General features: G+C 40.7%; 1 protein-coding gene across 5 annotated transcripts in view; it reads left to right on the plus strand.

The window, feature by feature from the left end:
• The first annotated feature begins 15,987 nt into the window (after positions 1-15,987).
• The window catches only part of SCUBE3 (signal peptide, CUB domain and EGF like domain containing 3), a 143,533-nt gene continuing 131,660 nt past the window's right edge, over positions 15,988-27,860 (plus strand). For 2 of the 5 annotated variants that reach the window (XM_060773091.2, XM_060773092.2), the window contains exon 1: positions 15,989-16,773. In XM_060773091.2, coding sequence (XP_060629074.1) covers positions 16,692-16,773 — 82 coding nt within the window. In that variant the 5' untranslated portion in view covers positions 15,989-16,691. Of the gene's footprint in view, positions 16,774-27,860 lie in introns of all 5 variants that reach the window. The other 3 variants (XM_060773093.2, XM_060773094.2, XM_060773095.2) reach the window with 2 other exon arrangements.

Raw genomic sequence — 27,860 nt, forward strand, 5'->3', positions numbered from 1 at the left:
TTTGTAACAAGACAGTTGACAAGGCATAAAGAGTGTTGACTACATTTATGGTGGAGTCAGTTTATATATTGAATTTGTCCTTTAAAACATAAATATTTTTGCCAAGTACATTTTGACATTTTGGAAAATATTTTTTTACAAATAATCCTCAACATGACATTAAAATTTGTGTGCAAAGGACTGATACTTACCAGGTCAGATCAAGAAACAAATGTTAAGTATATGGGTGAGTATACTATATACACTGTTAGAGTGAAACCTCAAAACTTGCAATTAGAGGTAGCTTATTAGGCCATTTTCCTTTAAAGAAATGTATTTGTCTGTTCAGCTAATTACATGTAATTTTTGGTTTTCCAAAGTACAGGGTTACAAACTTCTATGATTTTGTCTTGAGAGTTTTAGAAAAGAAACCCTCTCCCATTTTAAACAGACTCTTTAGGTTTATGAAGCTTAGTTTGACTTTGTAAACCTTTAAACAGTTTAGGATCTTGATGTTTGATGGCGTGTCTCAGCCTACATATGTCAGAGATCTGATGAGGGATGTCTCTTCTCTGTGTCCAACCAGCAAAATCAATGAGGATGTGGGAGAGGGTCTTCTCAGAGGTTGCAACTCAACTGTAGATTGCCTTCCTCTTGAGACCTGATTAGCACCAATACTAATTTCATTTAGATGCCAAGTAAAAACATAGGCAATCATTAAAGTCTTTGGACTGAAATAATTTACTTCAAGTGCTATGTTTTATTTGTTAATGTGTTTAATACATAACTGTTTTTATTTTTATATTGTTTTAGAATGCACCTGGTGGGGCAATGGGTTAAATCACTGAGCTGCAGAACTTGCAAATGAAAAGGTTGGCAGTTCGAGCCTGGGGATTGGGGTGAGCTTCCATTGTTAGCCCCAGCTTCTGCCAACCTAGCAGTTTGAAAACATGCAAATCTTAGTAGATCAATAGGTAACCTTCCCTCCGGAGGGAAGATAACAGTGCTCCATGCAGTCATGCCAGCCACATGACCTTGGAGGCGTCTATGGACAACGGCAGCTCTTCGGCTTAGAAATGGAGATGAACACCACCACCCCACCGCCCCAGAGTCAGACATGACGAGACTTAATGTCAAGGGGAAACCTTTACCTTTACCTTTATATTTTAACCTGCTAGTATCTGATTTGATTTAGGGCAGGGCACTTTGATATTATTGGGATATAAATAAATAAATAAAGCCTACCTTTCTCTCTTTGTGAAGCAAAATATTCATGTACAACACAGCATGGACAGCAAGGCCTGGCTGATGGATGAAAATGACTTACTGATTTTTAAAAAGACCTGAAAAACCTGATGGAAAAGATCAGAGCTTTGAGCTAGGAATGATCACACCTAGCATTATTTTACAAGTGAAATGATAGGTGCAAAAAATGTTCTTGCCAACATGACAACTCTCACCAAAAAGGAGGCAGGGAATATCTCACTGGAGAAAATTCCGTTTGTGTAGTTACACATTCTCAAACACAATACCAAGCCAACTAAGGATTTTCATCTCTCCTTACATTGAACTCAAAGGAACTAATGAGTAGATATACAAAGGATCGCACTCAAATGGAAGCTAGTCATGCGTTCTACATTCCAGAGGACACTCCTCCATTTGATGGGCTGCCCAAGGAATGACCTCTATTTGAAGTCCTCTTCTTTTAGAAAATCTATATAGTCCATTTCTGGTTGAAAAGTAAAGTATCATATGAAGAGCACGACAGGACCTTGAGATTTTCCATCAATAGTTAGCACCTGGAAAGCAGATTAGGCAAACACATTGGTCACAGTCGTCCACACAGTGGTAGTGAATTTCTATTTAAATTATAGTATTAATTTCAAAATCAGCATTTTCCCCTGTTAAGGGGCATATACTTATATGCATTTCCTTTTTTGGCAATGTATAAATGACCACCTTTTGTGAAAATGCAATAGACCCAATATAATAGGTTTCTGTACTCTAGATTATAAGCTCTGGATTTTCTCCTCTTTTGTAAACAACCATTAAAAGTACAGAAAGCTTATCACCCAGGCATGGACATATTCCGGCCTTCCAGGTGTTGCTTAAGCTGCTGAGGGGGGAAAGGAAAGGGTCTGAGGCTGTTAGGAATGGTGGGAGTTGAAGTCCAAAACACCTGGAGGGCTAAAGTTTGCCTATGCCTGTTATAACCACTTTCAGCTGCCCCAGAAACACAGTTAGTTGTAGGAAAAGCCATGAAAGACCTTCAGCTGTAAGCAACAGCTGAAGCTGTAATATTGCAAACAGCTGTGGAATTGCTATCTTTAAAAAAAATCAAAACCTTAATATTTGCCCCTCAACAGAGTAGAGCAAGTATGAAGCTGGAGGGCAGGTGTTCAGGTTTTTTTATATAAATAGTATTAATTTCTTAAAATATTTCTGTACTGCCCTGTATACAAACTGTCCTATATACACATTATCCATTTTTACTGTTTTTTAAAAACAGTTTTAAACAGCTTTAAAAGTGGAGTTGTTACTGATTTCTTTGTAACTGACATTTCAACAGACTTGGTGTTTTGTTAACCTTGGCTAAGTTTAAAGAGGGGCTATAACTATGATTGAGTATACGCTTTGGATATACACAGTCCTGTTACGTGGTCCAAGTTATATATCTATACATCTATATATCTATATAAACTTTATTTTTATACTGTGCCTCCATCTCCCCAAAGGGACTCAGGACGGCTTACAAAGGGACTTACAAAACAAATACAGGTTTAAAAAAGCACCGAAGAATGGTCAATATCAAATATCAATAAACATAAAAATCAAAGAACATTTTAAAAACAATTAAAAACAATATCATGGCTGAACAACAAAATGCTGGGTTCGGCTCATAATTGCTAAGTGCAGTGATCCCTACGTAGTGTCAGGGGAAAGTGCAACAATTGGAGGGCTGGGCTAGGAGGCTAATGTCTTTAGACTATTAAAGAGATATATATCTCCTTTTTTTATCATGATTCAAATAATTCTGTAGAGATATGCTTCTGAATGACATTGGTTTTCCTAACTGTCAAGAATACATTTTTTTGCCTCAGTAATACAACAGAAAACAGAATTTTTGGGGGAAAGGAATTGGTTTCAAGAAGCTTCCCTTTGGATCTGACATTTAAGTGAACAGTTCATCATGCACAATATATTTATTAATCTTGTTACATAATTTTTTGCTGACTGGATTAATATTGGATGTGTTTAACTGGTAATAGAACATTTGGATCCTTTAAAATTGTATGTCTTTGGTCAGTAGAAGGTATTTGCTTTGCTACTGGACTATTCCAGGTACTGTAACACCAGAAGAAAGATCTTTGTGCAAACATAAATGGGTGAAATTTTTAAAGGGCTCAAACTCAGTTTATATATTTGACAAGATTGAGTTCTGAATCAAAATTTTCAGAGAAATTAATCTGGATAGTTATTAGAAATGTTGAAGATACAATTCTAGAAAAGCTAATTGTATTAACTGATTAGGCTTATTGCTGTTTTGTATAAAGTCTAAAATATATTGCTTTCTGGTCATTCTTTGTTGTTGTTCATTCGTTCAGTCATCTCCAACTCTTTGTGGCCTCATGGACCAGCCCACGCCAGAGGGAATAAAGTATTTTACCAACGTTTACCAGCAGTTATGTTGAGATGGCCTGACACAAGACACCGAGGTGAATTATACTTTCATGATCATACACTAAAAGCTATCTATTTCATTCATATTTTATCATAATTGTCTTTTTTCTAATAATAAGAAAAAGACAATGTTACCATTTCTGAGGATTTGTACTTTGAAGGGCACATAATTAGTCTTGTTTCACTTTGAAAAAATTATTTCAGAGGCCCTGGGTTCTTGTAATATTGGATGGGATATAAATGCTTTACGAAATAATAAAGAAATAAATATTCTTTTTTTGGGGAGCTAGTAACTCAGTGTCTTTGAATTCAGTAACGGACTCTCCTTAATAGCTCTCCAAGTCGTAGGATTCTTGGGAGGGGAACTGAAGGCAATTAAAGTGATATAAACCCATTGTATGTTCATTCATCTACAAATACTGGCATTTTTCTGAGTGCTTCTAAGAAATAAAGGTAGAGATGACTGGATCTGATTTTTGCATTGAGAATGCTTTTGATTTATACCCTGTGCTGTTAAGTTTTGTGGTAGAGTAAGTCAGATCAATTATTTCTTTCTTGAATCTTAAGATCCTCAGCAAATAGATTTCATTGATTTTACTTGGTCTTATTATCAAGTCATTGTATTTAGGATTACAGCCTTGGATAGGTCTCTCTGGTCCATAATTCAGCTGTGAAATTGGGGAAATGACCTCTTCTAAGCTCATTTCTTTTCTCCTAGCATGCATGTTATTCGTTTTAATAACTGGCTCTGTGATCTGATTAATTCCAACATTTAGCAAGCTGAATGCGTCTGATCTCAGCTGGATTCATGGGGTGACGCCATTGTGTGACTGCTTCATCTTATACCACGACTGCAATTCAACTTACATTTAAAGCATTATTGCCAAGTTACTTCTAGAGAGAGGCCTTTTGTCATATCTGTACATTGTGTATAATATACACATTAAGATGAGTGCTATTAAGATTAATATTATGGAAGATACACAATGACACAAAAAATATGCCATCTAGTTTGAAGAGTCATTACCATCCGCTCCACCTCACTGGGTGTTTCATATTATGTGAGATGATTCTTCAGGAGCTTTCTTTCTTTTTTTTCTTTCTTGTATAAAGGATCTCAAATTATCCTTTTTGGTAGAATCTTCAATTTATGCTGCAATTTTGAAACAGTGGGGCTGATTTCTGAGTTACAGAACATGCACAATACCAACACAATTACAGACATAGTGTACTTATTAGGGAACAGATAGTCAGTGTTTCCTGTTGCATGCACATGTTTAAAAACATATCAGATATTTAGCAATCTATAGAAACCTGATATGAATGGTGAAAGAGACAACGGCTATTTGAGAAAGTCAAACATTGTAATGACAACCAATGTTTTGTTTTGATGTCAGGAGCTACTTCTGGTGTGAGAAAACTGGCCGTCTGCAAGGATGTCACCCAGGGGACGCCCTGATGTTTGATGTTTTATCACCTTTGTGGGAGGCTTCTCTCATGTCCCCGCATGGGGAGCTGGAACTGACAGAGGGAGCTCGTCCGTGCTCTCCCCGAATTTGATCCTCTGACCCGTCTGTCTTCAGTCCTGCCAACATAAGAATTTAACCCATGGTGTCACCAGGGTTCCTGGCAACCAATGTAAAACTTTTAGATTGGGTGTGGAGGACCAGACTTATCTCTCCCAATGTTGTTAAAATTTGAAATGCCATCATATCAGCTGGAAGTAATGATATTGGAGGACAATAACAGACCCTCCACCCTTGTTTTAGATAAAGATTTAATGTTTATGGAGATTCTACACCCCTTGAAGATCCTATTATACATGGTAGCAGTTTGTTCTACAGTTGAAATATGCACTGTATTAAAAGGTACATCTGACCATTATTAGTGGTTGTATTTCTTGCTTCAGTTAAGTTTTTCAAGTCCCGGGGCTACCTCCACTCAACTACTGATCTTCACCCAAACCAGTAGGTCTCAATCTTCAGGTCTCAAAATGTTTATGGACCTCCACTGCATAATCTGGCTAGTGTTTGGTGATACTAGAAAATATCTGGAGACCAAAGGTTGAGAAATTCTGACCTTGATCTTAACTAAATGTCACATAATTTTCTTCCTAAACTGAAGGTCATTTAGCTTCTCCTTGTCTTGTATTGAAGCCATTTCATATCTCAGATTGATAGCTTTCTCAATATTTTTCTGATTTTCCTGTGTAGAATTTGACATCAAGTGATCAGAACTGAAGACAGGATGAAAATCATCTGACTTTGTCAGATGACACTGAATCGCCCACAGTGAATTGGAAATGTTATATATATGTGAAATTAAATAGTTCATCTATCTTTCTACTGACTGTTCTGAGCGTTGGCAGTTCTGCTGTGTTTCAGATTGAGTCCTACCCCCCAAATCCCTGCTATCTGAGATTTTGATTGTTATCTGAAGCACTTTTCAATGTTCTATCTTTGTCTTTTAGTTATGATATGGTAATAAAAAGATAATTATCTCAAAGGACCATAGATCCCAAACGGTGGCACTTAAAAATATAGAAAGGACCATATTCATTTTGAATTATTTAAATCTATCTATACAATTTTGAAGTCAACAATATAATGCTCAGTCCTTTGGTAGCAGACTTCCCTCATTAACCAGTGCATAGTTAGTCCACTTTGTGGAGAGAAGAATACTTTGAAGGACAGAGTCATAAGGCTGCTTTCTTTCCACAGCTGTAGTGGTGTAGAGTCATCGCTGAAGTGCAGATACCTCTGAATCCCAATACCCATGGCTTCAAACAGACAGGAGAAGATAATAATGTATCAAGTTCTGACAGCCGTGTAATTTTGCTTGAGAATCAGAGGGCATGCTGACTTGAAATCTGTTGCTAGTTGCTTAAATGATAAGAAGGGGATATCCTAAATAGCATCATTCTTTTGGGCAGAAGTACCAAAATATTCACAACTGATAATGAAACTGTTACTTTGAGTAGGAAAAAATAGTCACTCAACTGTACCGTTATTTATTCTAAATAAAATGTGTCCCAAATATAGACAGCTAAGATCAGCTCCATTGCTTTTAGCATTCATCAAAGACAGCTGATGAGGATGGGTTCAGAATGCCCATCCCATTGAGAATCAATATTTAGAATCCTATTGATTTCATGGGGAGGGGAGCAGCTGGCTCTGCCAATATAGCCATTGATTATGAATTTGATTAGGGATCTCTTTGCTAATAATCTTGTGTGTTTCTTGTTTCATATGATGCATGTAGCTATTGAGTTTTGGGGCATTTAGATACACACATTATGTTGTGGATATAAACCTGGTTTGTAAGTGTTTACAGTTATGTGTAAATGTGTAATTTATAACACACATACACATATATCATGATCATTATACTTTGTACCTTGAAGTCTGTTCCCAGATTTAGAAAAAAACTTTTTTCAAAAATATTTAATTGCTCTCTATTTACAATGCATAAATCCTATGTAGGTACAATGAAGGTGTCATGGGCACCTAAAACTATCAGTATTAACCTGTTGATGTAGAGGTATCATCAGAAGAGGCCATGTCATAAGATGGAGGATCATCAGAAGGTGATTTTGGATGGTAGAGCCAAGTTGATGTCAATGTTTCCATGTAGGTGTGTAGATGTTGGAAGTGGCAGTTGTCAGAGATATGCTGGTGATATTGGATTGTTGGATCTCGATCTCAGGAACAGATAATGTTGGAGGTCAGGGACTCTCAGTTGCTGAACCCATTATGAGAAGTTGCCTCTTTCCTTTTAGCATATCACTGTTATTGCAGTGGTTGTAATTCTAAGGTGATCATATGGGTGACTTTATTCCTGTGTTCCATCCAAGGATCATATTCCACAATTTTGTTTTTCAAACACTATGACAAACTTCTCTAATGTCTACATGACTGGTTCTGCTTCCATTTCTTCTTTGACGTCTTCCTCTGAAAATGTCTTAATGGCTTCCTCTAATCAATATATTCATCCACTTCCTCATCCAGCATGTCAGCAAATACTTTTTCACTGAGTTGTCTTTCTGCACCAATGATTCCCCTAACTTCTCAATTGATTCCTGGGGCTGAGGGAGAGAGGACATGCAATTCCACATGACTTCATAAATTCTTCCAGCATGCATTGAGAGTTTGGGGTTTTAACTTATCTGTATCAGCCTTGATTAATGTTATTACACCTGCAGTTGTGAAGGATTTCCAGCACTGCATTATGTCCATAATAGGCTCGACATCAATTGCTGCTATAATATGCTTATATACCAGACAGTTGTGCATGGCCTTGACAAAACAAATTACAGCCCTAGTCAAGGAGATGAATCAGTGAGACTGCACTGAGAGGTAATTTCTTACTTTTAAGCTGTGGTCATGAAGATCCTTGCTGATTCTGGTCTTTTTATTTTAGTTTGGTATGGTATTTCTAATAAAAAAATTGAAATTATGATAATGTCACAAACACTAAAATATGGGGAAATCAAAACATGTCTAACTTTTTCAGTATTTGTTTCCACGGGAGACTCTAAATCATTGAAAGGAAAAGGCTGTTTAAGTATCCAGACAAAACTGCTGTGTGAGATTGAGAAGATTTGAAGAGGGGTATCATGAGATGACACCTGAGTCTATCTCCTTTTACATGTAACTCAAGTGAAGCAATGGAAATACTGTGTCAGTACTTAGAACTAGAAAGAGACTTGATGAGGGCCAGTGAATATAAGCTCAAGCCTGACAAGTTGATGGAACAATGGTGGCTTCTGTCCCATGTCAGAGGGGTAGTAAAACCAATTCAAGTGTACAACTAGACTGTAGAATTCATGTAGTTCAACACCACTTTGACTACCATGGCTCAATGCTAAGGGATTCTGGGGACTGTAGTTTGGTGAGGTACCAGCACTCTTTGGCAGAAAAGGCTAAAAACCTTGTAAAAGTACAATTGCCATGATGTCATAACATTGAGCCATAGCGATGTAAAAATGAATGAATTTGATAATGTAGCTGCATCCCACATTTTAGTTTGAATTTGAAGGAGCTATCCAAGGTGCTGAATCAAAATATGTCTAGCACTTTCCATATCTCCTTAAAGTCTGGACTTAAGCTCAGAGCAGATTCATTGGCTCAATGACGTACAAGCTGCCAGCTGCCACTGATGGAACACTGCTCACCTTTTGGGAGCATTGTATGAAATACATTCTCTCCTGAACAGAGCTAAACTAGGCATTATTACCTAAACGCTGGTACCCACCTGATTAGAGTCATATAACGTCTGTACATGGAGTTGCCTTTGAAGACTGCTTGGAAATTGCAGCTAGCCTAAAATGCAGCTGCTAGGGTAGTCATATTACTAACAAAACATCACAGCCATGTTTAACAAGCTACATTGATTCCTAGATCACTTAGCAATCTTTCTGAGTGCATTTACTACAGAATCATAGAAGTTGTAGTTTAGTAAAGGATCGGCATTATTGAACAGAAAAGGTTAAAACTATTGCTCCAATTATTTCATAGCATTGATCCATGGCTGTTAAAGTGTTGTCAAATTGCCTTGATTCTACACTGTAGACTGGTGTTTCTCAACCTAGGGGTCCAGACCCTGGGGCGGAGGGGGGGGGAGGGGAGGGAATCGCAAGGAGGGTTTCAGAAGGATTGCCAAAGACTATCAGAAAACACATATTTCTGATGGTCTTAGGAACATTTTGGCAGAGAAGGCTGAATATCTCTCCATCTGTCCTTCATTTCCTTTTTGATATTGATGAACTACAACTCCCAGAATTCAAAAACAGCCTCCACAACTCCACCTGTATTCAATGTTGGCCATGTAGGTAGTGTGCAGATCCATTGTCGGCTGGGTTCAGAATTCTCTTTGATTGTATGTTAACTATAAATCCCAGCAACTACAACTCCCAAATATCAATGTCTATTTTGTCCAAACTCCACTAGTGTTCACATCTGGGCATACTGAGTATTTGTGCCAAGTTTGGTCCACATCCATAATTGTTTGAGTCCACAATGCTCTCTGGATGTAGGTAAACTACAATGCCAAAACTCAAGATCAGTGCCCACCAAACCCTTCCAGTATTTTCTGTTGGTCATGGGAGTTCTGTGTGCCAAGTTTGGTTCAATTCCATTGTTGGTGGAGTTCAGAATGCTCTTTGATTGGAGGTTAACTATACATCTCAGCAACTACAACTCTCAAATGACACTATCAAACCCCCACACCACCAGTATTCAAATTTGGGCGTATTGGGTATTTGTGCCAAATTTCATCCAGTGAATAAAAATGCATCCTGCATATCAGATATTTACATTACGATTCATAACAATAGCAAAATTACAGTTATGAAGTAGCAACAAAAATAATTTTATGGTTGGGGGTCGCCACGACATGAGGAACTGTATTAGGGGTCACAGCATTAGGAAGGTTGAGAACTACTGGGTAGGTGCACTCTAAGTCTGGGATTTTACCCAATAAAAATGGTTTATACAACATAAGAAATGCATGGAAAATTATAATGGACAAAATCTGTGAAATTAAAACCAGTTGCTTCAGAGCAGGTGATAATTAGTGAAAGATGAGAAATTTGGAATACTAAGTGTTGCTATAATTGACCAAAGTAACATACCATACTGTAACAGATCCTACTGCTTTGTTTTTTGCATACTTTCTTCATGTATCAAATTAACTATCATAAACAAGATGTTGGTGCAGTCACTAGAACAAAGCACTATAGAGTTGCTTCTTTGCTCTTTATAGGCTACCACATACTTCTATCCACTATTATATCAAAATTGATAAGATTGTACTGTGTGCTTTTCATCTGTGTGCTTTTCACAAAGACATTGGTTATTATGTGTTTTTAATGGTTTTGTATATTATTGATTTTATATCGCTGTTTAAAATGTTTTAATTGTATATTGTGGATTGTTATGGCATTGAATTCTTGCCAATTTGTAAGCCAATTTGTCGCCTTGGGCTTGAGAAAGGCAGGATAGAAATATCGTAAATAAATAAATAAATGCATAATCTATGAATAGCTACAAATTAGAATAAATGTGGATGGCAAGAATATAGTCCTGCAGATGTTCAAGAAAGGATCAGAATTAAGATGCCAGGGACAACTGACTTTTTCAGCCAATTCAGTTGTTACTCAACTGTTACTGGAATCGCAACATTTTCTCAGCAAGCCATCTGTTGTAAGAAATGTTGCTTAATTTTTCCCAGCACCTAAACCACAGTAAATTGTTCCCAATTGTTTTTGCTGAATTAATGAAGTGGCAAAGTAGATGTTTCAAACAAAGAACAGGTTGGACAAAGGGTTTTGAAATATTTTGTATTGAGAAAAACCACGTTCTAGATGCCTGTGGTATTGTATGTTCTACTTTTTGACTTTAATGGGTCACATCTACAGAAGATGTACTTAGCTGACAGTATTCATGTATGCAGAAACTTGAAGCAGTGCTAAGGCTTCAAAACGGAAATTGAAAACCCTCCTTCCTCCAAAATAGCAAACAGGTAATGCCTCCCTATTTTATCACTAGGAAGTTTCTCTCCACGCTGTATTAAGAAAAGGTCTTGCCCTGCTATTGTAAGGTGGAAATATTATTAAGATTGCTTTAAACAAATAACCCTTTTCTCTGGAAACGCTCCATATTGCCTATGCAAAAATATTTAATTCTTAGGCTTGTTTGGCTTTGATTCAAATACATGAACGCCTAGTCTCTACATGCCCAAATGCTGGCACTTAGAGGCATCTACAATTGATGTGATCCAACAATCTGGGCTAAGTCCAATTGTTAGTTCCAACTAACTAGGAAAGATGGTCAACAAATTGACACTAATAAGTTCTACTGACTCAATAGGTCAATTCTAGTTTGTACTAGCAATTGGTGTTAGCCCACTGATTTCCGCAGTTTGCCTCATCTTGAAACATAGGAGGCCCCAGTGGTGCAATCGGTTAAACCCTTGTGCCAGCAAGACTGGAGACCTACAGGTTGGAGGTTTGAATCTGGGGAGAGTTCAGATGAGCTCCCTCTGTCAGCTCCAGCTCCCCATGCAGGGACATGAATATATTAATGTATTTGTTTGACTTACATCTCACTTTTCTCCAATATTGCCTCCAAAAGTGCAAGCCATGTGGCATGAAATACATGTGCAAATACATGCACAATTACACCACTTGATTAGTTCCATTTTCACAACCTTGAACTGAATGCAGATGTTCTGCATTGGGCAAAAATGACCAACTACTTCTGTAAGGGAAGAGATTGATATATTAAATATCAACAGGATTTGACCCCCAATCTTTTCCTTGAGACAGTAATTTTCTACATGCAGAAGTTTTGTTTTGTTTGGAGCTTTCCATCCTGTGATCTTTTATTAACCTACTCAAATTATACAGCCCAAGTAGAGTTTAGCAGCTAAGTGGGAAACGTCAATTTTCCCTTTGTGATTTCTTACATTATTGGTTGCATAGTAGAGAGTGTCAACAGCAGGCAATAGACATACCCTGAGGGAAATGGCCAAGTATGATTCTTGTCATATATTGTTTTGCTGTTTGACAATGTGATCTGAAAGCATGGCACTAGGCAAGTACAAACAGGGTTGGCCCAAAATCTTATGCTGCCTGAGGTGGAACAGCGATGGCAGCCTGCCCTCCCTCCAATAATAAGGTTTAGCCAAATTATTTTGACACCTGGGGCAAGCCATTCCACACATTTCTCTCCTGGGAAGTAAAACTGCTGTAACATGTTTACTGACCTTTCGGGACACTCTTGATCAACTGCTTGGTGGAGCCATCTCACTCTGCCGTAACAATATGGTTGGCTCTGATAGAATACTTGGATCATTCTGCTGGTAAACTCATATACAGTCCTATCCACACTTTCGACCTCATTCTTTGTGAATTCTCTAAATTCTAGTTAGCACAGGTACTGTCACATCTTTTGCATTTGTCATAGCAAAGGTGTCAAATTCAAATGTGTTAGAAAAATAAATGCTGGTTCCCTTTGAGTCTAGCACTAATTACCAATTCAGCAAAAAAAAAAAATCCTTTCTCTTCCCCATGCAGCTCTTAAATACAATTGCCCAAAGAATTTGTACAACATATATAAAAACTGTTTTATGCCTACATAGCCTTTGTTGTGTCTTGGGAACTGCAGGAACAACCTTTCCCAAACATACAATTCCAGTATAGAAATGGGGATGCAAATACCTACACCACTTTTCCAAAAATCAGCATATTGCTGTTTTAGCCCTGAAAGAGTGCGATCTATTGTGAGAAGCAGGTTGTGTGGGGAACACCTAAAGGGTATGGTGTGGTCTAGTTAAGTGCATCTCTGATCTAGAGCAAAAAAAAAAAAAAGAAAAAAAAAGGAGGGAGCACATTTAGTGTTTTGTGTTATTCCTGAGAACTTTTCCCTTCCCTGAGCTGCACTTACCTATGCAGAAACTGCAACAAAAGCAGCTTAAAGGGAGTTCTACTCTTGTTTATTTATCATGTCAGAAATGAATTGAGAATACTGTTATAATGTATAGAAAAACCACAAACAAAGTTAAAAACTAAATGTCCTTTGACCAGAAGCTGGCCACTTGGAGTGCATCTGGTGTCACTGTAAGGAGGTCCTCCATTGTGCATGTGGCTCAATGTGCCTCCTTACAGTGACACCAGGGCTCAGACTGCATTGTAGTAAATGGTCTGTTGCATTGTAGTAAGTACTCTGCTGCTGAGTACGCATGCTCAGTATGGAATACATCTCACAATGTTAAAACAGTGGATGTGACTCTTAATTGTGGGCTGGGTTCAGGGTGCTCTCTGATTGTAGGTTAACTATAAATCACAGCAATTACAACTCCCAAATGTCAAGGTCTATTTTCCCCAAACTCCACCAGTGTTCACATTTGGGCCTAATGAATATTTGTTATGATTACATGGTCCAAAGATGTAGGTAGAAATATTGATTTGGAAGAATGGGAACATTTGTGGAAAAAGGGGTTTAAATTTTCAGTGGCCAGCTCAATTAGAGAAAATATGTTTAAAATGCTTTATAGAATTTACATAACTCCAGAATTTTTGGCTAAAATAGAGAAAACAGGGCAAGGGACTTGCTGGAGATGTAAGAAGGTGAAGGGATCATTTTTCCATGTATGGTGGACATGTACTATAGTTAAAGAATTTTGGGGAAAAGTGGTGAAACAAACAAACAATATGACTAACAAAAAGGTCAAGAAAAACTCGAAAATGTGCATATTAGGACTATTTAGAATGCGTATCAGTGCAAGAAATGAAGAAATTTGTCAATATTGCTTTATTGCGGCAAGACTAATAATAGACAAAACTTGGAAAGGGGAAAAAGAGTTATATATTAAAGATTGGGGAGATAAATTAGTAGATTACTAGCCGTCCCCTGCCACGCGTTGCAGTGGCCCAGTCAGGTGATCTGGAAAATAAAGTAATGAGAAAGTGTTGGTTTCTAATATATGCGATTTCTTTATGCTTATGGGTAAACAGCACTTCTTGGTGTTTCTTTGCCAGTACTGATGTGGAGATTGTCTGGTTTGCCTACTCTGGAACATGCAACATATAATTGTCCTTCTCTAGGGGTCCCTTTCAAATCTCTGATACTATATCTCCGTGTGCGTGAATCATATTGATCTATCTATATCTATGGCTGGATGGCTCTGTCAGGAGGGCCTTATGTTTTCTTGCCCTGGTGAAGGGAGTTGGACTGAATGGCCTTAAGTATTTTCTGTTGCTCATGGGGGTTCTATGTGGGAAGCTTGCCCCAGTTCTGTCATTGGTGGGGTTCAGAATGCTCTTTGATTGTAGGTGAACTATAAATCCCTGTAACTACAACTCCCAAATGTCAGGGTCTATTTTCCCCAAACTCCATCTGAGTTCACATTTGGGCATATGGAGTATTCATGCCAAGTTTGGTCCAGATCCATCCTTGTTTGAGTCCTCAGTGCTTTCTAGAGGTAGGTGAACTACAGCTCCCAAACTCAAGGTCAATGCCCACCAAACCCTTCCAGAATTTTCTGTTGGTTGTGGGAGTCCTATGTGTCAAGATTGGTTCAATTCCATTGTTGGTGGAGTTCAGAATGCTCTTTGATTGTAGGTGAACTGTAAATCCCAGCAACTACAAATCCCAAATGACAAAATCAGGGGGGTTTTTTTTGAGTGATGGTCACTCCTTGGGGTAGTAGGTGTCTTGTGTCCAAATTTGGTGGCAATTTGTCCAGTGGTTTTTGAGTTATGTTAATCCCACAAATGAACATTACATTTTTATTTATATAGATATCCAAATGGCCAAGCTGACAAATAGCAGCAGAAGAGGAAATAATGAAGAATTTGCAAACAAATGGAGGTTGGCACTTGGGTATTTGGAAAAGAAGACAAAGGTAAACTTGAAGATTGCCATAAAGGGGATGCAGTGAAAAAAGATATTTGGGTAGTTGTTGTTTAGTAGTGTGATCCTTTTTTGAGGGGCTTCGAAGGTCATGGGGTGGGATTCACGGGTGGGGGGGGGTTCACGGGTGGAGGGGGATAGAGGGTTATGAAATGTTAAACAGGGGCTGGATAGCCATCTGTCAGGGGTGATTTGAATGCAATATTCCTGCTTCTTGGCAGGGGGTTGGACTGGATGGCCCATGAGGTCTCTTCCAACTCTTTGATTCTATGATTAAGGTATAAATAATTGTACAACCAAATCTGATTGTTCATATGTTTAAGGAGCACTGAATATTCACTCTTTTGTAAATCCTATACACACACACACACACACACACATATTCATGCCAAGTTTGGTCCAGACCCATCCTGGTTTGAGTCCAATGCTCTCTGGATGTAGGTGAACTACAACTCCAAAACTCAAGATCAATGCCCACCCAACCCTTCCAGTAGACTAAATTACACTCAAACGAAATGGGATGGATGCTCTGGCTTCAGAGAGAAGACGAGCAACCTGACAAAGGGTCCAGATCATGGTCAGAAAAGGGTTTCATCTCCTTCTCCTCCTCCTCCTCCTCCTCGCCCTCTCCGTGGGCCCCTTCTGTGCCTGCTGCCCCCCAGGCCCCTTGTCCCGAAGGAGAGGAGCGGAGACCGCGCTTTGATCTGGCTCTCCCATTGAGCCCGAGAGCGCGTCTCCTGCCTTCCGAGCAGAAAGTTTGTCAAAGGAAGCGGAGAGTGGGAAGGAGGGAGAGAAGGGGGGGGGGGGGCGCGCAGGTCAGGGCATTGGCGGAGGGGTTGGCTTCCCCCTGCCCCCCTTTCTCCTGCCCCTCCTCGGTCTCCTTCTCCCGGCAGAGGAGGGGCGAGGGTCTGCTCCGTCTCCTCCTCCTCCTCCTCCTCCTCCTCCTCCTGCGCTGCTGTGTCGGCGGGGCCCTCGCATTGATCCATTGATTTGCCCGCGGGTCTCTGGCTGGCCTGACCTCCTGGCTCCCGGGGAAGCCGTCTCCATGGCGACTCGCCCGGCTCCCCCGGCGGCAGACTGTAAATTCCTGCAGCCAGAGCCGAGCGGCACAGTCCGGGCGAGGGCGGTGGGAGGGAGGGGAGAAGGAGGAGAAGGAGGAGAAGGAGGCAACTAGGAGGAAAGAAAGAAAGGAAGGAAGGAAGGGAGAGAGGGAGGGAGAGAGAGAGAGAAAGGGCGTTGCTTGGGTGGACCTTCCCCAGGTCCCCCGCACGAGACCACACCAGCCCCTGGCTCGCTCCTTCGCACGGCGCTCTCGGACCAAACCCGAGGAGGGCTGCTTGGCCAAAGGATCAAGGCCAGCCCAGGGTCTCTCGCTCTTGTGCCTTCCTTCGGGAGCAAGCGAACAAAAGCCGCACAAACCCCGACCTGAATCCTCCCCTCGGCTCTGCGGGAGCGCACGCCAAGCGGACACCTCTCTCCCTCTCTCTCCCTCTCCCCCTCCCTCCCACCCTCTCTCTCCTGTGCGCTTTTGGAGCGAGTTTGCGCCCGTTGCGCGGTTCCCAAGCCTCCCGAGGAGACCTTCAGAGCAGAGCGAAGCTTTCCTTCCAGCCGGTGGGAATGGGGACCGTGGAGGTGGTGGGATGGTGCCTGCTCTCCTTTCTCTTCTGCTCCGGAGGCACCATGGCGAAAGCCAGCCAAGGTAAGGTCGAGGCAGGCAACCTCCTGCTTCCCCGACTCAATCTCTCCTTCTCTCTCTCTCAATGAAAAATCTCAGTCCCAATCTCTCTTTCTTCCCCGGAGCATGTGTCTCTCTGTGTATGTCTTTGGGACCATTCCTCTCGCCTTTAACCCTTCGGACAGGCTCGGCAACATCTCGCATCCTTGGGCAACATCTCGCAGCCAATCTTTTTTTTGACCAGGGACCACTTTGAACAGGGATTACTTGACCAGGGACCACTTTGAACAGGGACCATTAACCAAGGACTACTTGGCCAGGGGCCACTTTGACCAGGGACCACCTGACCAGGGACTATTTGAACAGGGTCCACTTTGACCAGGGTCCACTTGACCAGGGACCGCTTTGACCAGGGACCATTTCACCAGGGACTACTTGAACAGGGATCACTTTGAACAGGGTCTGCTTTGACCAGGGACCATTTCACCAGGGACTGCTTGAACAGTGACCATTTTGACCAGGGACCACTTAACCAGGGGCTACTTGGCCAGGGAACACTTTGACCAGGGACCATTTAACCAGGGACTACTTGAACAGGGACCACTTTGACCAGGGACCACTTAACTAGGGACTAATTGAACAAGGGCCACTTTGACAAGGCACCACTGAATCAGGGACTACTAGAACAGGGACCACTTTGACCAGGGACCATTTAACCAGGGACTACTTGAACAGGGACCACTTTGACCAGGGACCACTTAACTAGGGACTAATTGAACAGGGGCCACTTTGACAAGGCACCACTGAATCAGGGACTACTAGAACAGGGACCACTTTGACCAGGGACCATTTAACCAGGGACTACTTGGCCATTGACCACTTTGACCAGAGACTACTTGAACAGGGACCAGTTGGATCAGGGACCATTTCACCAGGGACCACTTAACCAGGGACTACTTGGCCAGGGACTACTGAACCAGGGACTATTCAAACAGGGACCGCTTTGACCAGGGACCATTTCACCAGGGACTACTTGAACAGTGACCATTTTGACCAGGAACCACTTAACCAGGGACTACTTGGCCAGGGACTCTTTGACCAGGGACCACTTAACCAGGGACTACGTGAACAGGGACCACTTTGACCAGGGACTGCTTTGACCAAGGACCACTTTGACCAGGGACCACTCTCCAGCATTAGTACCAGAAGGCTTATGAATCAGTTTTTGGTCAACTTTAGATTCAGTTTGGTTATTTGGGATCCTGATTTAGAAAACTGCATTGTATAGACTACACGAGTTTTAGTTTTGGATACAGGACATATGCCATCCAGTAGGCACCCTCTTCTCACCCACAGAACACCATACTTAGTAAGTTTTGGCGAGACCAGTTGCTCTAGTTCAGTAATTCTCAACCTTCCTAATGCTGCGACCCCTTAATACATTTCCTCATGTTTTGGTGACTCCCAACCATAACATTGTTTTCGTTGCTACTTCATATTCATTGCTACTTCATAACTATAATTTTGCTACTGTTGTGAATTGTCATGCAAATATCTGATATGAAAGATGTGTTTTCATTCACTGGACCAAATTTAGCTCAAACATCCAATACGCCCAAATTTGAATGTTGGTGGGGTTGGAAGGGGGATTGATTTTGTCATTTGGGAGTTTTAGTTGCTGGGATTTATAGTTCACCTACAATCAAAGAGCATTCTGAACTCTACCAACAATGGAATTGAACCAAACTTGGCACACAGGACTCCCATGACCAATGGAAAATACTGGAAGGGACTCGTGGGCATTGACCTTGAGTTTGGGAATTGTAGTTCACTTACCTCTAGAGAGCACAGTGGACTCAAACAGCAGTGGGTCTAGACCAAACTTGGCACAAATACTCAATATGCCCAAATGTGAAGACTGGTGGAGTTTGGGGAAAATAGACCTTGACATTTGGGAGTTGTAGTTGCTGGGATTTATAGTTCACCTACAATCAAAGAGCATTCTGAACCCCACCAATGATAGAATTGGGCCAAACTTCCCACACAGAACCCCCATAACCAACAGAAAATACTGTGTTTTCTGATGGTCTTTGGGGATCTCTCTGACACACCCTTGTGACCCCCCCCCCCCCCAATGATGAGGCCACGTATCATATTGTGGTTCTTGCAGACCACAGGTGGTCCGCATAAAACAGGTCGGGAATCACTGCTCTATGCCAAGTGCTGAATGCCTTTCCTTCAGTTTTTGCTCTTTGACTCTGTTTGGAACGCTTTGAAAATTGCTTTTCAGCCACTGGTTAATGGCTGAAAAGAAGGAAAGAGGGAATATTTTTGTGTTTCTTTTTCATTCTTCCTAATTAAGTACAACCCCCCCCCCCCCATCATTCATCAATTAGGATATAAAATATCATCCTTTTAGAAGCAAGTACTTATGACAACTTGGGTGGAAGATGCGCCTTGACTAACCGTGGCAAAACTCTAGGGAAGAGGTGTGTTTTGATGCACAGATACCCGATCCCCTTGCTGTGCCTTCCCACTTCACAACAACACAAGTGTGTACATGCACACCATCTCTTACTAGGTTGTCAGTCATGAGGAAATGCAAGGAACCACGTGTGAGAAATAGGAGCGAACAGGAGAGGGTTTTAGTCAATCCATGCCTAAGGAACATTGGCAATATTTTCACCATGTGGATTTTACTTCCTCTTAGGCTTCTGTGTGAAGTTAGCAGGAGTTTCCAGAATATTATGGGCAGTCTGAGTGGGAAAAGAAAAGGGCCTGAGGCTGTTAGGAATTGTGGGAGTTGGAGTCCTAAGCACCTGGAGGGCCCAGGTTTACCTATGCCTACTTTAGAGGATAGACTACAGGAAATAAGGCTCAAAATCTACAAGAGTATTTGGGGGCTTTGTGTTGTTTCCCTTTGCAGGCTTTATAAAGAGAGTTGTCGTCTTCATTTAAAGCCTAGTGATTTTAGCTAGGAAAGGAATGCTTTGGGATTTCTCCCCCATCCAATTATCTTCAGTGTATGCATGGCTTTCATATTCTTATCATAATATTTATTTATTAAGGCCTTTGGGTTTCAAATTCCACTGAAGCCCAGACCAGATTTATGCTAAAATAGCAAAGCAAAAATCCATCCTGTAGAGACTTGACGGATACCTTCAGGGAAAGAAGGGGAGGGAGCAAGATGTGGATTTGGGCTAGCTTCTTGCTTGATGAGATTTGGCAGGTAATAATGCCTTCCTCCTCTACACTTGTTCCTTGTGTGAGAAAAACCAACGAACCATTCTGATGGATGTCACTTGGGCATCCTGATCTTTTATTTGCCTTTTCTTAAAATTCTTGTTTAAGATCAGTGTATATATATCTGTGTGTCTCCAAATTAAGCAAGGAATACTCAAAGGGGGTTTGCCAGGTCCTTCTTCTGAAATATAATCTACAGCACCTAATGTTTCTTGTAAGTTCCCTATCCAAGTACTAATCTGGTTAGTTTCCAAGATCAGATGGTATTTGTTGACTTCAGAGTATTTTTGCCCTTTTAGTTAAATATATGGGAGCCCATATGGTCTAGTGCAGTGGTTCCCTACCTTTTTTTTGATCAGGGACCACTTTGACCAGGGAAAATTTGAACTGGGATCACTTTGACCAGGGACCACTCTCCAACATTGATGCCAAAAGGATTAGGAATCAGTTTTGGTCAATTTTAGATTCGGTTTGGTTATTTGGGGTGCTAATTCAGAAAAATGCATTGGATAGACTGCATCAGCTCTAGTTTCTGATACAGAACATATGCCAGAAAATAAAATACTGTGTCTGGAACATTAGTTTGTTGTATAGATCACAACAATAGTCCATCATGGAAATGATTTTTTTAAGTCACAGGATGGATGTGGAATGGAGCAAGGGTGATACCCACACTCTTTAAAGGTTTAGTTTTGAGCTCTTCATTCCTCTTCTTTTGTAAACTGCGGTGATGATGAAAAAAGCCTGACTGTAGAGCACTGCACACACACATTTATAGAACATGAAACTTTCCAGAAACATAGCTGACCCTGGAAGAAATCAAGAGGGAACTGAGTAAACTTCTCCAGTTCTGTCCCTTCCAAATGTGTCAGACAGCGTCTCCCATCAAACCATACCCAGAATGGTTCAACACATCTGGAAGTTCCCAGGTTGAGGGCAGATTCATTAAAATTCTTACTGGAATACAGAATTACAGGCAGTCCCCGAGTTACAAAAAACTCATAGTTAAGAACGGGGTTGAGACAACAGGAAGTGAAAGAAATTATCCCTCGGTAGGGAAGTTCACTCCTGAAAGAGTTGTCATGGGGAAAAAGTGTCTCCATTGAATCTTCATCCTCAATCCCTGTTTCCACAACAAGCCAGATTTTTCAAAATCCATTTATCACAGGGACAGAAAGTGAGGTGAAATCCTCAGAAAAAAATGTCAAGAAAACCTAGGATAGTGTTCCTGTAAGTCAGTTGACTAAAAGTCACATAACAATAACACTAGAGTAGGGACATTTATGTCATTTAAGGATATCATCGCCCAGCATTCCCTCACCTGGTATTTTCTAGATATTTTGGATCTCTGTCATCCCTCATCAGCATGATTGGCAGTGATGAGCTTGTATCGCAACTTGGCTAGAGGATGCCAAGTGGAAGAGGGCTGGGAATAGTGGATATGTTGTAGAAGACAACATTGGTTCATACATAACACCAAAATAGGTTAATATAAGCTAGAACTTTCTGTAAAATGTACACAGAAATTCTGTCTGAGCTTTAAACAAACTCTCCCAAACTCTCAAACGTGGAAGGTATCAAGGACAAACATGCTGTCCAAACACTGTCTCCATAGAGAACAGCAAGCAGATACTTGGGTTTGCTGATAAAGTTAGAGTTTAGGCTGGAGGAGTCAAGGCTTTCAGTTCTCTTTTAAAGGTAAAGATTTACTCCTGACATTATGTCCAGTCGTGTCTGGCTCGGGGGTTGGTGCTCATCTCAATTTCTAAGCCAAAGAGCTGGCGTTGTCTGTAGACAACTCCAAGGTCATGTGGCTGGCACGACTTCGTGGAGAGCTGTTACCTTCCTGCTGGAGCGGAACCTATTGATCTACTCACATTTGCATGTTTTCAAACTGCTAGGTTGGCAGGAGCTAGAGCTGACAGCGGAAGCTCACCCCACTTTCGGTCAAAAAGTTTAGCTGCTCAGTGGGTTAACCCAGTGCACCACCTGGGATCAAAAGGCTGAGTGGATAGGATAGGAAATGGTCTAGGGCTTTCCCCTAAGTCTGCTCCCTGATGCCCCATTCCTTTACTTAAAGATGTGCATGTTAAAACATGTTTCTGTGCAAGTGTGACTTGCTGGCTCAAGAACTGAAGATAACCAGACAAGAAATCAGTCCTTATGTATTCTGCCTGAATTGTTTTAAATGAATGGATATCATGCAATATACTTAGTGAATTTCTGTGCACCCCAATTAACTTGTGGTCCTTTATGAAGGAATGTAGCAATATGTTTAGCTTTCACCCCTTTCTTTATTCTTATAACATCTAGACCTTCCTGTGAATTTGACTGAATGGAGTGATCATGACTGACCCAGTTAACTTCATGGTCAAGTTGGAATTTGAACTTAGGTCTCCCCAATCCAAGATCAGCACTATAACCTCTACACCAGGCCTCTTCACCCGCGGTCTTCCAGGTGTTTGTTCCTCCAGTTCCCAGGATCTCTAGCCAGCTTGTTCAATGGTCAGGAATTCTGGGAGCTGAAGTCCAAAATAACCATGTCTGCTTGCCCAATCAGAACAGAGCTGAAAGTAGTACAGGCATTCATGTTATCACGAATTATTTTGTTGAATCAGAATATCAGCCTTCTTCTTGATGACATTGTTAACTATGAAAAAAATCACCACTGGAACCTCAGTCTGAAATAAATAAATAAATAAATAAATAAATAAATAATGTATTTCAGTCATTCAGCAGAACTTGAAGAGAAGCCAATGAACTCAAGAATGGTTGAACCATTGCTAAATTAGTTAGGTCAATTTTGTAATGGGAGGTGGAAATAATTAGATAAACCCTAATTCCAACAGACCTCACTACCTCTGAGGATGCTTGCCATAGATACAGGCGAAATGTCAGGAGAGAATGCCTCGAGAACATGGCCATATAGCCTGAAAAAACCCACAAGAACCTAATTAGATAAATCCATATAATCTGGATATCATAAGGCAATAACAGGAGATACTAATAACCAAAAATCAATAACCCAACCCTGCAAATGTTGAACTGCTGCTATACAGTGTTTCCCCTTCATGAACTTGGGAGGTAAGCTGTTTGAAAGGTGGACTTTGCTTGGATATTCAAAGGAAGAAGGCCTGGCAAAGATTAAGGAACACCTATCCACTAGCTAGAAGAATCTGAATTGTGCTGCAGTTCAACTTCCCCTCAACATAGCATCAAGATATACTGTGTGAGCACCATACAACTCCATGCACCATAACAAGAAGGTACAACACATGTCAATTATTATGGGCTGTTACACAGTGTCCAGGGCACAATATGCAATGCACAACTTCAATGCATAGTAGAACATGCTGTCTACACAACTCATTTTCCACCTGTATCAGTAGAACATGTTGTGTAATGGTATATTTTTGGCCCCACATGCATAGCATGTTTTTGTTGTTATTGTGTGCCTTCACATCCTTTCTGACTCATGGCAGCCCTACTTTGATTTTTGTTGTTTTTTTCACAACATATTTTAGAGCCCCCCTCCACTCCACTTGCCTTCATCAGAGAGTATGATTTGCCCAATATTAGCCAATGGGTTTCCATGGCTGAGCAGGGATCCAGACCCTAGCCTCCAAAGTCAGAGTTCAATGCTCAAACCATTACACCACACTAGCTCTTTATAGTGTGACTCATACACTTGTATTCTCCTGACTGGATGCCAGCCTTTGTGTGTGTGTTTTGGCAATTTAGTTGGATTGCATTTTTTAAAGCAAAGCTATCCTGTTGTACTCATTGTAATGTTTGGGACTCCTCCAGGTAACAGACTTGAGGCAAATGACTTGGAGACTTTGGATTTGATCTGTCTGGATCTAAAGCCTTGTTTGGTAGACGGTGCTGTGACATTAAGTTCTCCAGTAACATTGGAGCCAAGAGGCTTTGGCAAACAGGGAGAGGGAAAATACATCACATCCAGGCTGTCTGCTGTTGACCAATGAAGCCTAGCAGAAGAGTGTTAGCTTTGTTTGGGTGCCTGTTCCTCTTTCAATCTAAAAGTGAAATTTCCTTAGCCACTTGTTCCTGCCACTTTGCTGGCGGACTTTTGATACTCCAACAAGATTCCTGTTGTGTATTGACTGGTGTCAACTCACTTTCCAAGAATAATGCATTCTGATGCATAGAATCTTATTTTTCTCTCTCTGGAATAAAGCCATCTAGACATTTTCTGTTTATTGACTGGGTTTTGCCCAGATAAAAACAAGAGCCGGCCATGAGTGTCGAACCCCAGCAGGAAGGTTCTTACGAGTCCCTGCCTAAAGCAGTTGTGGTTGAGTTTATTCTTGTCTTGACCTGTTGTGTATCACGTGTATATACTGGCAACACAATGTTAAGGAGACAAATGGGGGTGTATGATTCACTGCCTAAAAATCTGGAGCCATCACTTGTACCTGCCCACCACTTGATCATTCTCCAGTCTTGTTCTCATCTGGTTTGTGTTCTGAAAATCTGCAGTGGTAAAGGAGACCATTAATACGTGTGAAGCGTGTTTGTTTGATTAAATAAGCAGTTTCTTTTTCCCAGAGATCAAGAAACTCATTCCCATGTGGGTTGCTGTGTGTTTTCTGGGTTGTATAGCCATGTTCCAGAAGCATTCCCTCCTGATGTTTCACCTGCATCTTCAGAGGTTCTTCAGGCATCTTCAGAGGTTGGGAGGTCTGTTGGAAACTAGGAAAATAGGGTTTATATATCTGTGGAATGTCCAGGGTGGGGGAAAGAACTCTTGTCTGTTTGAGGAAGTGTGAATGTTTCAATTGGCCACCTTGATTAGCATTGAATGGCCTAGCAGTTTTCAAGGTCTGGCTTCTTACTGCCTGGGGGAATCCTTTGTTGGGAGGTGAGTAATTGGCCCTGATTGTTTTTGTCTGGAATTCCCCTGTTTTTGAGTGCTGTTATGATTTTAGAGTTTTTTTTAATACTGGTAGCCAGATTTTGTTCATTTTCATGGCTTCCTCTTTTCTGTTGAAATTGTCCACATGCTTATGGATTTCAGTGGCTCCTCTGTAGTTTGACATGGTGGTTGTTAGAGCGGTCCAGCATTTCTGTGTTTTCAAATAATATGCTGTGTCCAGGTTGGTTCATCAGGTGTTCTGCTGTGCCTGACTTCTCTGGTTGAAGTAGTCTGCCAGTGCCTTTCATGTTCCTTGATTTGTGTTTGGGTGCTGCCATATGTTCAGAAACAACTAACACTATGTTGTATTTATATGTTGATCCAGAGTTCTACCTCTTGCATATGAAAAGACTATGCCAAATATGGTGGACTAAAATAATAATTTAGAAGATCTAATGAATATTATATGAGAATATGTAACTCAAGCAGTAGTTAACGTCAATTAAAAGTATGAGCAATGCAATCCTATAAATGCCTATGCAGTGCAGTTCTGTAGGTATCTACTTTTGAGTGGGAAAGCATGGCAGCCTAATCTGGCTGCGCTAAATAATACTTTGGAGGATCATATTTCAATTAAATCAAAAGGATTCAACCTCTCCCATTCAAATCTATGCATTCCCAGAGGCAATAGAGTAAAGCATGATTATGAGAAAGATGATGTAGATCATTGATGTGTTTGGGAGATAATGGGATGGGTTCTTTTCAAGTAAGAATGCACCTGCAGGGCCTAACTCCATAGGAATTTTGAACGACTATAATTCACTTGACTACAGATGATACCCCTTTTCCCTCCATTATCTCAATCTTCTCTCTCACTCTTTCCTTTCTGCCTTTATCTCTTCCCTTTTTCTCACTTCCATTAAAAACCATAGAAGATGGTTGTTGCTCACACCTATGAAGTATAAAACCATAAACTTTTCAATGCGTAGTAGTTCAAAGGAGAATTGACTGAAGATGTCTAACATGTCTGTACTTAAAATTGTGTTTCAGGTGCAGGAAAGAGAAAGAATGGAAAATATTTCTTTGTAATTGCAAAGCAAATTAAATATTTCAGACACTTTTGAGTTATCCTCTCCTTGAGGAGTTTTACTGTCTCTGAGTGTAAGAGGTCATAGTGTTTTTACACAAAGTCACACTGGCGTAATCTACATAGGAAAATATTCCAGGATAACTTTATCCCTCATTTTCAAAGTTATGTATCCCCAGAGAGTCTTAGGGGAAGCTTATGATGATGGTAAATAAAGTGTACTCTGTCTTCGCAATCTTAAACTCGCCTCAGTGTGCTGGCTGGTCTTCAGGTTATGCAGCCAACATTATGGGTCCCATGCCACTCTTGCTTTCTTTAGCGGAATATAAATGCTTTTAGGATAGTTTTAATTAGCCAAAAAACAACACCTAAAGAAATAAAGACTTCTGTTTTTACAAAGGAAAAGGAAGCTAGCCTGTTGGCCTTTATGAAGTGTGTGCCTTCCATTTATGTAGAAATCGACTTAATGATGGAAGGTACTGCCTCCAACTGAACAAAGTCTTTGTACATTTTGGAAAATAGACAAACAAGGAGTATAATCAACATCTGTGCTAAAATTGGAGGACATACGAACAACAACAAGCTCTCCTTCTTCTAGAGTACACTGTATATAATGAAAAAAACTGTTTGGAACTTTACTTAAAACAACATTTGGCTTTTCTGTGGAGAACGACAAAAATCATGTTAAGCAACCATAACTTTCAGTGTGGTATTTGACATTGCATAGCCCCCAAACTGTGGTGTGACAGTCTCATTGTAAAGAAACAAACCAAACACAAACAATTAAAAACACACATTAAAAAGTAAGGAGAAGACTGCATTCGGTGGCTTTTTTCATGTCAAGGGTGACTGCAAGTCGCTTCTGGTGTGAGAGAATTGGCCGTCTGCAAAAATGTTGTCCAGGGGACGCCTGGATGTTTTACCATCCTGTGGGAGGCTTCTCTCATGTCCCTGCATGGGAAGGTGGAGCTGACAGATTGGAGCTCACCCCACTCCCCGGAATGCCCTACATTCCTAATAAAGTATGTAGTTCCAGCGGAGAACATAGTTTACATCAGTGCTACTCAAAGTGATGGTCATAGACCAGTACTGGTTCATAAGCCATTGGCCCAGGAATCATTAGCCCAGGAAAATTTTCAGGAAAACAAGGAACAATTTAGCCTGTCATATATAGTGACCCAAATGGGGCCATGGTCTCTATCACATGGGGAGGAAACCATTGCTGATCCCCTATATCAGATAACCTAAGAACAATGATCATGTGTGTTTCTAGGTTGGTTGAACCAATTCTGTTTTATCCAAATGCTGCTCTATGCAATATTTTCATTTGATAATTGGTTATATCAAGGTCTAGAAACAAGAATGAAATTAATCCAATTAGTACCTTTAATGGGAGAAAAGCCTGTGCCACATTTTATGGGGTGGAGAAAGAACAATCTATGGGCAGCTCACAGATTTCTCCTTAATTTATTTATTTTTGAAGGAGAACAATGACCTCAGGTGTTGCTGAGAGCATTATGTGCAGTGAAATGATCACCACCCCATCCCTCAAAATGTGCCTTAAATGAAGCCTACAGAAAATAGGCTGGAAAACTCCAAAATTACAAATGCGTGCTGACATCCAGTCATTTGCAAAAATGAGTTTTCAGCCAGAAATGCTTAACTGTGGCCTGCTGCGGGGAGCAAATATTGCCTTTCCTTTGTTGTTCACCCATGTTCTACAGGACTTCAAAGACATGGCAGCTATATAATGCTGTCTTATGATTGATGTCTACAATGTCTGTTATCTTGCTGTAATCACGCAGGATAATTACTTTCTCTTACATATGTGCCTAACGAGGAGCAAGGCATGTTCCAACAAAATGCTCTGAGAACAAACCTTTACTTAACAAAATCCTTCATGTG

Source organism: Anolis sagrei, chromosome 4 (genome assembly GCF_037176765.1).
Source record: "Anolis sagrei isolate rAnoSag1 chromosome 4, rAnoSag1.mat, whole genome shotgun sequence".
Taxonomy (NCBI): domain Eukaryota; kingdom Metazoa; phylum Chordata; class Lepidosauria; order Squamata; family Dactyloidae; genus Anolis; species Anolis sagrei.